The 16,094-nt window shown below is 41.2% G+C and overlaps 1 protein-coding gene and 2 non-coding genes across 5 annotated transcripts in view; 2 read left to right on the top strand and 1 right to left on the bottom strand.

Moving 5' to 3' along the window:
- Positions 1-2,481: 2,481 nt before the first annotated feature.
- Positions 2,482-16,094, bottom strand: part of LOC109399937 (rootletin) — a 153,039-nt gene continuing 139,426 nt past the window's right edge. For all 3 annotated transcript variants that reach the window (XM_062846408.1, XM_019672391.3, XM_062846407.1), the window contains 5 exons: positions 10,661-11,342; positions 8,879-9,749; positions 8,627-8,812; positions 6,081-8,553; positions 2,482-5,858 (listed from right to left, as the gene is read on the bottom strand). In XM_062846408.1, coding sequence (XP_062702392.1) covers positions 5,777-5,858; positions 6,081-8,553; positions 8,627-8,812; positions 8,879-9,749; positions 10,661-11,342 — 4,294 coding nt within the window. In that variant the 3' untranslated portion in view covers positions 2,482-5,776. The remainder of the gene's footprint in view (positions 5,859-6,080; positions 8,554-8,626; positions 8,813-8,878; positions 9,750-10,660; positions 11,343-16,094) is intronic.
- On the top strand, positions 10,208-10,279 carry Trnag-ucc (transfer RNA glycine (anticodon UCC)). Its single transcript has one exon. It is a non-coding gene; the product is annotated as a tRNA-Gly (tRNA).
- Positions 11,433-11,504, top strand: Trnah-gug (transfer RNA histidin (anticodon GUG)). Its single transcript has one exon. It is a non-coding gene; the product is annotated as a tRNA-His (tRNA).

Here is a 16,094-nt window from a genome sequence, read left to right as displayed (position 1 = left end):
TATTTCCAGCACTGATTCAAAATGGAGAAGCGGTGTTGGTTCCACCACTAATTGAGATGTTCAAGGCTAGTTTAAGATTGAATTACGTTCCATCAAAATGGAGACTTGTAAAAGTTATCTTTATACCAAAAAAGGGGAAGCGAGACAAGACGCATCCCAAAGCATACAGGCCAATTAGTATTTCTTCAGTTTTGTTGAAGACTATGGAAAAGGTTTTGAAGGATTTTATCAATTCTTCTTACATAAAAGACCATCCCCTATCTGACTTCCAGCTTTCTTATCAATCTGGTAAGTCAACGGTAACGGCACTTCATTCGCTAGTAACAAAGGTGGAAAAAACGTTTTCAGCAAAAGAAATAGCTCTATGCGCCTTTTTAGACATAGAAGGAGCATTTGATAATGCCTCCTATTCATCTATGAAGCGTGCCATGGAGAACAAGAACTTCGACCAATGTATCATACATTGGATTTATACTGTGCTTGCAAAATAGAAATCACCTCTGAGCTGGGAAGTTCTTCTATAACAGTAAAGGCAACGAAAGGTTGCTCTCAAGGAGGAGTCCTCTCACCACTAATGTCCTTGGTTGTAGACGATCTTCTAAGAAGCTTGAAGGAAAAATGGTTTCGAAGTTGTGGGCTTTGCAGACGATATAGTCATAATAGTGAGAGGAAAGTATGACGAAACTGTTTCGGAAAGAATGCAAAGGGCTCTAAACTATACACATTCATGGTGTATTAAGGAGGGCCTTAGCATCAACCCGTCAAAAGTCGTAATTGTCCCTTTCACTAGGAGAAGGAAGATCAACCTAAAAGCTTTTCGGCTTGGAGGGATACAAATTTATCCTAGTGATCGAGTCAAATACTTAGGTTTGATACTGGATGCTAAACTGAACTGGAATGCTCAAATTGAGTCCGTGATCGGTAAGGCAACAAGTGCGTTCTGGTTATGCTCCAAAACTATTGGCAGGAAGTGGGGCTTGAAACCAAAAATGATAATGTGGATTTATACTGCCATAATCCGCCCAAAAGTGACGTATGCTTCGTTTGTCTGGTGGCCAAAAACAAAAGAGGTTACCACGCAATCAAAGCTTGCGAAAATTCAACGTCTTGCGTCCATTGCTGTTACAGGAGCGATGCGAAACACACCATCAAAAGCTTTAGATGCGATTCTCAATCTGCTACCTTTGCACGAGTACGTGCAATTAGAAGCAGAAAAAGAATTGCTGAGACTTGAACGAGTTGAAAAGTTTATGCCAGGTGATCTTGTAGGTCACCTGAGCATTTCACAATACTTTCAAAATAGGCCAGTAATGAAAATGATTAAAGACTGGATGAAACCTGTGGAGAACCATGATGTTCCTTACAAGTTGCACGAAACATCTCGTGCAGATTGGGAAGTCGGAGGTCCCACTGTTCGTCAAGGGTCAATCAAATTCTATACAGATGGCTCAAAAGTTGGAATAAAAACGGGAGCAGGAATCTACGGCCCTGGAATACAAATTGCAGTGGCGATGGGACACTATCCTACGGTGTTTCAAGCAGAGATTCTTGCTATTTTGAAATGCGCAAATATCTGCCTTGAAAGAAAATACAGATAGGGAATCGCGCTACTTGGGCGGTGGCTTCTATATTCGTCTGTTTTCCACTATAACTCAGTCAAATTTGAACCAATTGACACAACTTTTGGAATGTGGTGAGATAGGTATAGTATCTACCCGTGTACAACATTTCAAGTCAATTGGTTCAAAATTGACTGAGTTATAGTGGAAAACAGACGAATATAGAAGCCACCGCCCAAGTAGCGCGATACCCTATGCAAATATTTGTATTTTCTCAGATAGTCAAGCTGCACTAAAAGCATTGTGCGCTTACAAATGTACTTTAAAGCTTGTCTGGGAATGCATCCTTTCACTGCGCAGGCTGTGCCAAGGGAATTCAGTAAACTTATACTGGGTTCCAGGTCACTGTGGCATTGAAGGAAAGGAAATGGCAGACGAGCTTGCTAAAAGTGGTTCCAATTTACAGTTTGCTGGCCCAGAACCATTCTGTGGTATATCAAACTGTACAAATAAAATGGACCTGAAACGCTGGGCTGAGCAGAGGGTGATATCCAATTGGATGGACGTCAAAAATTGCAATCAGTCAAAACGATTTATAACACCAAATGCTTATAAAACCAAAAAGCTCTTAGAGCTCAACAAGAGAGCTCTATGTACATACACTGGCCTAGTAACTGGACACTGCCCGAGCAGGTATCACTTGAAAAATATTGGCCATATTCAGAGTGATATCTGTCGTTTCTGTAATACGGAACGTGAAACCTCGGAACATCTGCTTTGCAGTTGGGGAGCGTCCATAAATTACGTCACGCAAAAATTGCCCATTTTCAACCCCCCCTCCCCCCTAAGACACACTTTTTGTATGAGACCTTTGAAATTTTTGTATGGCTTGTCACACTTTACTGAACCCCCCCTCCCCCCTAAAAGCGTGACGTAATTTATGGACGTTCCCTTGTGGTGCTTTATACACGCGCAGGCAAAGATTTCTAAATAGTGATTGCTTGCAACCCAGTGAGATCTGGTCTGCAAAACCTGGGAAGGTTTTGGAGTTTATCAATTCCATTGCACCTGACTGGGAGACGACGCGTCGTGGCAGTAGCTGATTACTTTACACATGATAATTAGCTGGCTAGATGCGAATATCAAAACGGGACATGCCACAAAAGTTCAGCCTATTGGACGCAGTGGCTTAATTTCCCCAACAGGGGAGGAAAAAAAATTGGGTAGGGTCTTGGACCATTTGGACAGGGGGACCTATTTTGGGCACTAGCTGCTACATATAACTCAGTAAATTTTGAATCAATTAACCATTCTGCATTTACACATTGTGTGGCAGATACGACGATACTGTATGCCTAAGGAGGTGGTCAAGTCTCATTACGAAATGTTCCTAGTCCGAAAGGGAATCGAACACGTTACCCGGATCAGCAAGATCATGCTGAATACCAGCGCATTTCCCGCTACAGCTACATGGGCCGAAGAATGCCCCATTCAGGAAAAAAAAGTGTATTCATCGCGTTTACTTCGGTGAATACATAATTCTTAAGGAAATAAGCGGCCACTGGTACAATGATGGTACCTAGATACCTAATAGATTGTTTGCGTTAGGGAGCCGTTCACAAATTAAATAACGCTATATGAAGAGAGAGAGAGAGGAGTTTTTGAACGAGCCCTTGGATTGTGCGCGTGTTACACTTCGGAAATAGACATGTGATACTTGTGTCATAAGAATGACTAGTAGGAATGAAAACAGTCAGTATCGAGATCTGTATAGAACGGTAATGCTATGTAATACCAGTGTCACATGTGTGTCAAAAGTATTAGGAAAACATCAACGAAGCTATCGTCACAGACAAACAGACGGAATACCTTGAACAATTTTCGACAAAATCCATCGTCTAGTTTACACTATCATCACCTGGTGGAAATGTTTTACGACACAGAGCAACAAGGTCGGCAGAAGGCGCTAATGTGAAGCGTTAGACGCAAAGAAAAACGATATGCTGGTTGTGAAGGTCACAACTATGAAGATTTTAAATGATTGTTAAAAGCGTGATCGATGGAGATTTCGCCAGTGTTGCGTCTGTTTGCCTATGCTATCGTTATGGCCGGCAGTGATTCACACAGTTCTAAACAGTTTAAAATTTGACAGATGGCAGTAGTGCGTTCTTAAATATATATGGTGATCATGATTTCAAATATATCGATTGACTATGTCTGTTCGTTTGTATTAAAACTTTGTACATGTTTTAGATATAGTATATTACCGGTGCCGGTATGTGGTTTGAAAATATTATATTCTTATACGTTATAACGTTTATCATTGCAGCCTGGAGCTTGAATATCAAATGTCAATGATTCTAAATGGTCTCATGTTCTTATATTGTGTTTGACTATGCAGCACTTTTGAATCACTACTCAAACTAAAATATAAGTGAACACTAGTTACTGATAGAAGCTGGTGAGGGATCTTAGAAAATTTGGACTTTGATACAGGTTTGTAATTTGAACTGTCTTATGAGATGAATTTGAACTTTTGACTCATACTAAATGACATTTAGGATATAAACTTGAAACACTTTGCTGGTAACATAGGGAGATCTTTCTATCATTCAACTCTATTCCAATAACTGCTTTGTTTACTTTGGAAACAGATAGTACGCTAATTTTGAGATCGCGATTTTTAACTAAGATAGTCAAAAGCATATAACACAGACGAACATATAACAGTGTATGCAACACCCAAAGTTGAGACTTTCTACAATCCGGCAGTGTTCATGATGTGGTTTATACACTGAGGCAAAAACACTTAGGAATTTCAAAAGTCGCAACTTATGAACGGATGATTTTTCTGTTTCAAAACACGCTTATTGATTTCATAAATGTTGTGCACGCGTTCCATACCTACAACTTATGATCGTTATATGCGACATGATTGTGAAAAAGTTATAATTGAAATCTATGAAAATCGTCACAGTGAGGGTATGGATCCCAGTTAGCAGTGTCTTAAGCGGAAAGGCAAACATACTCAAAGACTTGTTTTTGAAATCACCGGACACAAAATCAAATTGATTGTAATTCTCCAGTATGCATACATTCAGCTTCCAAATTAAAAATGGAATTACGTAAGTAAAACGATCGGTCTCTCTTAATCAATGCTAACTTTTTGATAGAAGTGACAAGAAATAAGTTGGTCTGTTCTTTTTTCCACTGCAGAACGCTAGCCACCCATGCAAACTTGCAACATCAAACGAAAGTACATACACGCTCCTTGTCGCTTTATTTCAAATAATCGATGTAGAGAAATCGATCATTTTATCACGCGGTAATTCAAGAAACATGACATGATTTAGTATAGAATTAATCAAGGAATTAATGCATTAAAAAACCATAGAGTAGAACACGAATATTATATCTTTTAGGACATGACATTCATAATTTATAATTTTGATTTTAAGCGAAACTCATGATATTAGTAAGTGACTCGACATGAATTTTTCTCCTCTTTAATCATAAGTGAAATTAATGACTTTCAACAGTAATCGTAGTGTCGCCAAATCATATAAGGGGATCTTACGTTCTTCTTAAGGTTTTTTGCCTCAGTGTACACATTTCCATGAATTGTAAGAATGTTATTTGTATAAGTCAAATTAATTCCACGTTGCTTGGAATAATAACTGCGTTTGCTTGGAACTCTTACTTTCTCATGTTTATTGCAAAATAAAACAATATTTCTCTAAACGCGAAACACTTCATTCGAGTCGAGATTTCTCACCTCGATATTCGACTCCGACTCATGTCACGTCACTCCGTTAGCAGAATGAGCCCAAATATGTGGGTAGAATTTTATAAACGTCAACTGATTCAATAGTAGGGAAATCGATAAATAATCTCAATTGCGAAAATCTTGGTATCTATGAAATAACCTCATATTGCCACAGAAATAGTCGAACAAAATTGTTGAAAAAGATAATTGAACGAATACTTTAGTGTTGTTATAGGCATGGTATACGTAATTATGTCAAACGAAATATATACAAAATAATCGCTATGCTAAACACGATGTTAAAAAACTGACATTCCGCTTTTGTGCCAATGAATTCGTTTACATATTCTTCGATAAACCGAAGTTTCCAACAACATGCATGTTTCTGTGAAAGTTTTGAATGCGCCATTTAGAGATTGTGATGTGTGGTGATATTATCAACATACGAACCTTAGCGATACGTGGGGCTCAAACTGCGGTCCAAATCTCTCCCGGTGGTTGGGGGCAAGCTCATCGACACAGCACTGTCTAGCCTAGAATAAAGAATAAGAAAGTTACATACGCGGATCCACCTCGTATGGTAAAAGCCATTCGGATTAACATCATTCGGCATATTTCTAGGTATCAGGAAGAAAATGAATTAGGTTTAATGCATTCATGTCAAACAATATTTCATGCCCAACAACAATCATGTTAAACGACAAGTATGCCAAACGACAGTTATCCGAATCCAAGGTTTACGCGGCAACACCTACCGTCTCGCTTCGCTTTCCAACAGCGAAGAATCTATCGGCTCCTGCGTAACATGTCTTAACGAGTCGCCAAGCGTTTGGCGCAATTGTTGCATCTCCCTGCCGGCACGGGAACTTCTCAGAATGTACATCTGACGACGCTTGGCCTCTTGGGCCAACTGCTCTCTCAGCATCGAGATCTGATTCTCTAACCGAAGCACCTGCTGCCGATGGGACTGCTCTCTGGCGTCCAGTAGCCGCTCGGCTTGTACCTGTGCATTGCGATGGCGCTCGATTTCCGAACCGGCAGTTCCAACTCCTCCACCGTATCCACTCACGCTAGATTTGCTCGGTGATTCTAACATTTTCGCTTTGGCCCGTGCCAACTCAGCTTCCTTCTCGGCCAGCAAAGTCTCCATGCGTCGCACCTTCATACGCAACTCTCGGCTTTCTTGCTCGATCTGAGCATGATCGAGGCCGCAGCTGTACTTTGCACCTCCGGATCCAATTCCACAGTAACCACTCGATTCCAACCGATTAGAGTCCATTTCCCCTGAATCTCCCAACAGGCTTTTCTCCGATCGATCGAACTGCACGTGGCCGGCAAATTTGCTGCCACTCTTTTCCAGTCCAAGCTTCTCGTTTTCCATATGGCGAACCTTCTCCTTCATGGCCTCCAGTTTGTTTCTCAGCTCAGTACGGTCCCGCTGGGAGTTAACCAACTGCCTTGCGAGATCCTGATCTCCACCAGATCCACCGCCAAACTGTTCGGCATTCTCCTGGTTCCACTTGGCCAGCCGCAGTTGCGACTCCAAGGCCGACTTCTGCACTTCGCATTCGGCTATCTGCTCTTGCAGACGCTGCGTTTGATCCTGCGTAGCCTGCTGGCTACGTCGGAGCTCGTTTATGCTGTGTTGCGAGGCGTCCAATCGTTCCGAAAGTACCCGACGTTCGTTCTCGCTGTTGGTGAGGGATTTCTGCAGCTGCTTGAGCTTGTCCTGACCCAAGGCGAAGGTGTGCCCTTGGTCAGTGTTGTGACGCTGTAATCCGGCTATTTCACCGCGTAGTTCGGTTTCTGTGATGGCGGCCGCTTGGAGACGTTCCTTCAGCTGATCAACCGTACTCTTCAGAGCAGCACAGCGATCTTCTAGTTGTGTTCCCGATCTTTGATGATTCTCCAAGCGTTCTTGAAGATTTCTGATGGTGCAGTCTTTTTCTTGGAGCGCCATCTGCAAACGTTGAATGTCTCCCTCGAGAGCGACGCGCTGCAGTTCTAGTTTTGACGCACGTCCTTCCGTGCGAGCCAGCTCATCTTGTAGATGCCGCTTGTCCGACTCCAAGCGACAGGCATTTTGCCTGCACTTCTCCAAACGTTCTTCTAGTTGATTTTTCTCCTCGCTAGTACTGCTAAGCGATTGCTCTAAATGGGCAGCCTTCTCCCGCGTTATGTTCAGATCATCACTCTTCTGTCTAAGTGTTTCCTCGGTAGTTTGCAGCGCAGTAGTTTTTTGTGCTAACTTCGATTCCAAGTTAGTCTTATCTTCATGGATAGCTCGATTGTGTTGTTGAAGCTTGCAAATCTTTCCTTCTAATCGCATTTGATTATCTCCGCCTTCTTGAAGCTGCTTTTTCGCAGTACATAGTTGCACCTTGAAGTCATCTCTTTCGCGCTCGATTTGTGCAACCTGTTGCATCAGCGTACGCACGCCTTTGCGTACCATTTCCGGATCGACATCTATTATTGCATTGTCTCCCGAAAGACTTCTCGTTTCCTGCTGGTGATGGTGATGTTGATGGTGATGATGGTGGCGGAACTCATCCCGATCACTGCGACCACGAGCCGGGCTGTATCTTCTTGTTGGACTAAGCAGACGATACGGTAAGCTAACCGAACCATCCATTTGAATACCGGCAATTCTTCTCAACGTATGCCCAATCGAGCTCAGTTTGTTTTCCGTCTCCTTCTTGATCGCATCCAAGTGTACCAATTGCTCATCCAAAGCACGAACGCGTCCCTCCGATCCACCAAGCCGTGCCTTGAGTTCCTGGATCTGCTGAGTAGCATCGGCCAAACACACCTCCAAATTATGCTTCTGATCTTCCAGTCGCTTTTCACGGCCTCTACTCTCCTCGATGCGAGCGCACAGCTCTTGCTCTCGCTGGTGGAACCGATGCTCGTCTTGATTTGCCTTACACCGCGCTCGGCCCAACTCCTGACGTGTGGAGCATAGCGATCCCTCCAAATCGGACATCTGCTTCTTGATTTGATGCAACTCCTGCAAAATGCGCTCTTTCTCTTCGGACTCGTTCGTCAGACGAGCCTGCAGTTCCTTCTCGGCGGCATCGTTTTGTGTCGATTGAGATTGGAACTTTTGAATGTCGGTTTGGGCAGTGGAAAGGTCTTTGTTCAGTTTGGTCATGTTGTTCTCCGTTTCCTTCAGGATAGTCTGCAGCCGAACCTTTTCCTGTTCGAGTAGATTCCGGGACTCCTCCAACCCTATGCGACACAAATGAATAATTTGTTATTTATAAATAGTAAACGCAATGCATCGAAAAATGTTGGTACTCACCTGCAATCTTCTGCAAAGCATCATCCATAGATCGAGCTTGTTCACGACGTTGTCCTTCTACTCGTTTAACGTGGTCCCGCAACTCCTTGTTGCTATTGGCATATTTATCCCGCTCAATGTTGCTATCCGCTAGAGTACGACGGGTATCAGTTAGCTCCTTTCTTGTAGCATCAATACAATTCTCGGCTGAAATGTTATAACAGTTATCATGTCTTCCCACCGAAGCAATGATCTCATCCCCTCCCCACTCACCTTCCTTTAACTTCCGCAAAGTATCCTGCAACTGCAAACTAAGTCCGTCGCATCGATCCTCTGTCAATCGTACTTGCACTTTCAGTTCCTCGACTCCCTTCAGTGCTGCGTCCTTCTCGTCTCGCAGCGCCCCTTGCACAACCTCCAGTCGATTCAGCTCCTCTTCCGCGCGAATCCGTGCCTCTTCCATCTTGGTGCGCATTTTAGCGATTTCATCCCTCAAGCATCCGATCGTTGTCCGATCCTTCTCCTGGCGGGCTGCCATTTCTCGCTTCAGTCGGTCACTGTTGTCCAGCTCCAGCTTGAGCTCTCTCGTGGTCACATCCAACTTCTCCATCACTGCTTGCTTGTCTCGGTGTGCTATCAGCAATGCCTGCTGCTTTTCATTCTCGGCCCGCAGAACCACCTCCTCGTGCTGTTGATTCAACGCCTCCAAATGCATCTGCAGTGCTTCAAACTGTTCCTTCAATGTTTGAATTTCTGCGTCTTTGCCATTTTCCAATGCTTGCAGAGCTTGATGCATCCGCTTCTCCAACGAGTTGCGAATTGCCTCCTTCTCTTCGTTCAACTTTTTGATATTTTCCTCGCCGAAGGTACGCAAGTTGGATAATTTTTGCAGAAACTCGGCCTCCTGATTGGCGGCCGCATTGGTCAGCTGGATTTTAATGTCCTGCGCCCGGCGTTCAGTATTTTCCAAATCCTTGTTCAGTCGACCTATCAAGGCCTTGTGTGATTCCTGTTTGATTAGTAGATCTTGGTTTTCTCGCTCGAGGGCATCCTTCCGCGCTTCGGCTTCCTCGAGCGAGGTGTTCGTGTCGAACAGCACCGCCTCGAGGGAATCCTTTTCACTGCGAAGCGAAGCCAGTTGTTCCTGTTCAGAAAGTCGTGTAAATAACGTGAAAATAACAAATAAAATAATACGATTGTTGAATGCTTAGTTGAGCCAGGAAGATGTATTTTTCTTGAATTAATTCCTTATTTAATTCATAGAAAGCGAGGTAAAAAATTAAACTTTTAATCACTAATTTTGGGCGAAACAATGATTATGCCGATATCAACTCAAAAAATGTTACAAAATGATAATCGGATCAAATCTAAATCAAATTCCTGAAAGCATTGAAAGCACCATTTGGATTGTGAAAATCAATTATTATCAAGTTATAGAAATTCCATCGAAATGCACTCTTGCTTCGCACACGCTTTCGCCCCACTCTACTCTAAATTCGATTCAATGGGTTCAGCAGAGTAACAAACCGCAAGCGGTAGAAGGGAACATGGGTAGAGAAGGGCTTCTGTGAATGTAGTGCTTTGAACACCACAATTTTCAAGGCGTCGGTGGTGTAATGGTCAGCATAGTTGCCTTCCAAGCAGTTGATCCGGGTTCGATTCCCGGCCGACGCAGGATCTTTTTTTGTTTGTTTTTTTAAGCTAGCAGTAACAGTTTGCTAACGTGCTAGGCGCTTTCCATAAACTACGTACTCATTTTTTTGCCATCTCAGAAACCCCCCTCCCCCTCGTAGACTTTTTTTAATACTAAATTTTCGAAATTTGTATGGAGCGTAGACTTTTACCAGACCCCCGTCCTCCTTAAGAGTCTACGTAGTTTATGAACAGGCCCAAAGAGTGAATCAATGATACTATCAAGGTACCCTTTATAAATTACGTAACGCTCTAAGGGATGGTACCCATGTTAATTTGGAGTTCCATACAAAAAAGGGGGTAAACATTATCACATTTGCCATCGCGTACTGAAAGCATTATTTGTGCAATCAACTAACTCACCTGTAATCGCTGGAGTTCCTTCTCGTGCCCTTCGATTACCACCGCTTTCTCTTCGTTTTCCTTCACCAGTTCCTCCAGGTTCCGATTGAGGCGGGCATTCATTTCGTTGGACTGCTCCAGCCGTTGCCGCAAGCGCATCACCTCCTCACCGATGGTTTCCTTTTTGCGGGAAATCGCCGCAAGCTGGTTGCTCAAGTCGTTCCGCTCGCGCGCCACACAGCTCAAATCCTGCTCCACTTTGTCCTTCTCCATCTCCAGGCATTTCAACCGCTCGCTGATGGCCAACTTTTCCGAGTCCAAGTCCAGCCGGGCCTGTTCGGCGGATATCAGCTCCTTTTTCAGTGCCGCCAGATCCACTCCCTGGTCGGACACCTGGGTCTTTAGTTTGTTCCGTTCATCCTCCAGCTGCAGAACCGCCGTCTTCAGCTGTTTGATTTCCACCTCCAGGTGGTCGTTGGAGGAGCTCTTCTTCTCCAGTGTCATATGCAGCCCATCTTTTTCGTTGATGATTCGATCCAGCTCGTATTCGAGTTCGATTTTCTGCTTCTCTATCATGTTGAGCAACCCGTCCGATTCAAGCCGCTGTTGCTCGAGCAGGTCTCGCGATAGGTACAGCTTGTTCAGCTCCTCTCGCAGGGTGATGGTTTCCTCGCGTAATCTGCTCGAACGTTCCTCCTCGGCTCTGAATGCGTCGAAGTAGAAAAAAAGAGAAAGAAAAATATTGCATGATTTATATATAGCTGTGAGAGGCGCTATAATCACAATCTCATTAGCCGTGATCGTCTAGTGGTTAGGACCCTACGTTGTGGCCGTAGTAACCCAGGTTCGAATCCTGGTCACGGCAGTGTGCGAAACACTGTCACGGAGAGATAATGTTTTTTTAAGCAATGAACTGTAAACATGAGTATTATTTTTAAACGTTAAATATTTAATTATATACAGCATCCGCTCGATAACCGACTGCTCTTTAATTGGACTGCTTTTTAACTGGGCGCTCGATAACTGGGGCAAAGTCGAGTTAAAAAGCAGTTATCTGTCAAAAATAAGCGAAATATAATATAATATAATATACACGCAGAAAAATGTCGCATATTTGAAACAAATGCATTACAACTTTGATTCAAATTCATTACTGTTTTTTTAAATCAAAGCAAATCAATATTTGATTCTAATACTAAGTGACTTTGATTCTAAAATAAATGTATTAGAAACAAAGCCGCTGTGTCTTTGATTTAAAAAAATAACTACTTTGAAATAAATATATCATTTTGCACAAGTGGATCCGCCGGCATTTTGTTTTTATTGTTAAAAAGTGACAAAATAAAAGACGAAATTGTCGAAAAAGAGGTCGTAAAACTTTTTTTTAAACGTTTGGTGCCTTCATTGGTAAGTACAATGAAGTGAAACTTGTTGTTTATTTCTAAAATTCATATCCTTCTAAATAACGGCTACACAGGAAACCTGTTCAGGATAATCGAGCGCAAGGAACTCGAGGTACTCACTCTGTAGTCGTTTCTACAGTCGTTCGTTGCCGTAATGGAGAAAATACCTGGTAAGCATATATTGTTCATAAAATTTTGATATACAGAATCTTTCTCCGCTATCCAGCGAACCTTCCGCCGAATCTGCGTCTGCAACTACGCCGCTTCCAGGAGAACGTGCCTCTGGAGCTGACCTACTGATACGCCGCTTCGACCCACCTCCACCGGCTATTGCTGATGCAACAAAAGGCAACTGCAAAAAATATAAAACTGAAAAATTCTAAAAACTTTCATTAAGATTATATAATTAGGAAAATATAGTAAATATTGTTCCTAAAAAGTTTTATCCAATTCTATTGGATTATCTGCTTTGATTGAATACGATCTTTTAACTAATGGGAGCATTTTGATCACATGCTCTCAGTATTTATAAGATCACAATCAATTCAAAGCAGGTAATCCATTAAATACATATTTTAATGGTCTTTTTGAAGTATATTACTATCGAATAGTATTATTTTTAAAACAAAAAAAAAACTATTTGATTTAAAAATAAATAATCTTGAAATAAAGTAGTATTATATTTGTTTCAATGAAAATTAGTATTAGAATCAAATATTTTACACTTTGACAGCTGGACTTAAAAACAACAAAATAAATGCTTTGAAGCTAATACTCGCTGTTTTTGATTCAATAAAAATTGCACTTAGGCCGTGGATCAATGCTATTTTATTTTTGATTCAAAGTCGTTTTTTTTAGAATTTAAATATATTTTTCTGCGTGTAATATAATATAATATAATATAATATAATATAATATAATATAATATAATATAATATAGTATAATATAATATAATATAATATAATATAATATAATATAATATAATATAATATAATATAATATAATATAATATAATATAATATAATATAATATAATATAATATAATATAATATAATATAATATAATATAACAATAGCCTCCGGCTCCGGAATCTCAGTCCAGTTATCGAACGGCGCTCGCTTACTGTACTGTCGACAAAGCCCAGTTATTGAGCGGAAGCTGTACCTACATTGCTAAACGGGCAATAATTGTCTGCAGTACCCCCTACCCCACCCTCTTAATTCATACGGTTTTTTTCCTATATACAGGGTGTTACTTCCCTCAATGGTTATCTTAATTTAAAGCATTACGGAGTTATAGAACTGTTTATATTTATGACTATGCTTGCCATAGACTGACTGTAACTTAGATATTATTCAACTTATCGAAGTTTTTTCTTTTATTAATGTATATTTATCCTAATTAAAGCACATTTTACACTGGTTTTCTCTTAGTTGCATTCAAGAGATATGTAATAAGATTTCCTATTCGCCTCCAAACGTCACGCTTAAGCGATAGCGTAAAACGATCGACGCGCCACCATTTTTCGAATGGTGGAGAAGCGCACAGGTTCCTTTTTCACGGTGTTACTTCACCGTAAACAACACCGCGAAGAAGGTACCTACACCCTCGATCGAGATATCCGAAAGATGGTGGCGCGTCGATAGTTGCAGTTTATCGTTTGATAGTCAATCGATCTTATGTCTTTGAACCAGAATTTACCATTTCTCATGTGTACATCAATACTAAGAATTAGAGTTCCTGAAAGGCTTTCTGCAATTCCTAAAGGAAACCCGGGATAAATTCCTAAAAAGATTGCCTAGATGAAGTATGAAAAGAAACTCTGTTGGAATTCTTGAAAGAGTCCCTGGAGGAATCCCAGTGAGAATTCTCAAACGAATCAACGAATTTCAAAGAATCCCTACAGGAATTCGTAACGGATCCCTAGAGGAATTGCAAAAGAAATCTCGGCAGCAATTCTTGATGCAATCTCAAGCAAAAATGCTGAAGACATCCAAGAAGGAATACCCGAAGGAAACTCTGAGAATTCTCGAAGCATTTCCATGAGTGTTTCCTGAAATAATACAAATATCACAGAATAAATATAAAATCGCAGAAGAAATACTAAGAAGAATACCTGAAATGATTTTTGGAATTCATGAAGGAACAGGAAGCAATCGGTGAAATACTAGATTGAAAGTAGTGAGCTGGATTTTTGTATGGTCATCTCAATTCTCCGTTTCTGCAATTAAATGGTTCAAACAGCGTGGGTATTATGATTGCTTGCCTAATTTGATGCTGTTTGAGCAAAAGTTTGTGTAACTGAGGTGTTGCTTCCTCAATTTCTTGTAAATTATCAACGCAGTAATCCAAAGTTTTGTTCAAACATTCTCAAATTAGGCAAGGAATCACAATACGTTTATTATACAACTTCGTTGCAGAAGCGGAGAATTTACCTTCTCATCACACACAAATTTAGCTCATTACTACACATTTGGTACTTCACTGGTTGTCTCCTATTGTAAAAAGAATCGCTGCAGGAATTTCTTAAGTACTAACTGGAGGAACTCCTGAAGGAATGAAGAAATCCCAAGAGAAATTCCTGAAGATGCAATTCTTGAAGGAATACCAGCTGGAATTTCTAAGGGAATCCCAGGAGACTTTTATGAAGGAATCCCGGGAGTGATTCCGGAAGAATCTCGAGAGGAAATCCGAAAAGACTCTCGGGAGGAATTATTGAAGAAATCCTTAGCCTTTCCTAAAGGAATGCATTAAAGAATTCTCAATGTAATCCCATGAGGAATTCTCGAAGAATTTTTGAAAGGAATCCTTAAAAAACTTCCAGAAGATATCCCTAGAGAAATTTCCAAAGAAGTCCCGCGAGGAATGCTCAAAGGAATCACAGGAAAAATTTCTGAAGCAATTCCAGGAGGAATTCCTTAAGGAAGACTTCCCAAATCCTGAAATCTCAGACGAAATTCCTGAATTAATGCAGTTCCTGAAGACTAAAATAATGCCTGACTGGAGAAATAATTAAAGGAATCGCTGGTTGAATTTCTGATGGAATCAAAGGTGGAACTACTGAAGTAACTCCTTGTGGAATTCTTGAAGAAATCCCTGAAGGAATTTTCGAGGCAATAACTGGAGGTATGTCTGAAGGAATGCCGAGAGAAATTGATGAAGACATCCTGGCAGGGATTGATGGAAGAACTCCAGGTGCAATTTCCAAAAAAAATCCCAGGTGCAATTCCCGAAGGCTCCGGGTAGATTTTCTGAATGGGTTGCAGATGAAACTCCTGAGGGAATCTCAGGAGCATTTTCCAAAGGAATCCCTCGAGGAACTCCGGAAGAAAACCCGGAAGGAAATCCGGTAAGACTTCAGGGAGGAATTACTATAAGAATCCCGGGAGGAATACTTAGAGGAACCGCAGCCGCAGGAGTTACTCTAGAAACATCTCTCGGAAAAATCTTTGAAACAATCACTATCGGAACTCTTTAAGATATTCTTGAAGGAATTCATGGAGAAATTCGTAGAGGAATTCCTGGATAAAGTAATGTGTATTGTACGCCGGCGATTGGGTGAATGATTGTATCATTCCATGTATGATCAAGATGATAGCCCCAAAAGGGTTGCTAAGCACGTTACGTTGTATCATATTTTTCTATTAGGGTTGTCGCTCATTACCGGAATTGCTTTTGAAATTCATCCAGAGATTCGTTTAGGAAGTCCTTCTGAGATACCTTCGGAACTTCCTCCAAAGATTCCTTCTTGGTAGGATGTTTTTTTTCTTGGATTCCTTCAGGAATGCTTCTTGAATTACTTCAGAAATTGCTCCTGGAATTTCTCCGTGGATTTTTTTTCGAAAATTGCATTTATGATTCCTTTGGGAATTCCGAATCCGTGGGGATTCGTTCAGGATTTCCTGAAGGGATCACTTTATTTCTTTATTTTTTTCAGGGATTACAACAGTAGGAATTCAACAAGGGATTTAATCAGTTAATCCTTTAGAAATTTCTTCCGGGATTCCTTTAGAAATTCGTCCAAAAAAAATCATGATCTTTTCTATATATT

Source organism: Aedes albopictus, chromosome 1 (genome assembly GCF_035046485.1).
Source record: "Aedes albopictus strain Foshan chromosome 1, AalbF5, whole genome shotgun sequence".
Taxonomy (NCBI): domain Eukaryota; kingdom Metazoa; phylum Arthropoda; class Insecta; order Diptera; family Culicidae; genus Aedes; species Aedes albopictus.
This window is presented reverse-complemented; position numbering and strand designations above follow the sequence as displayed.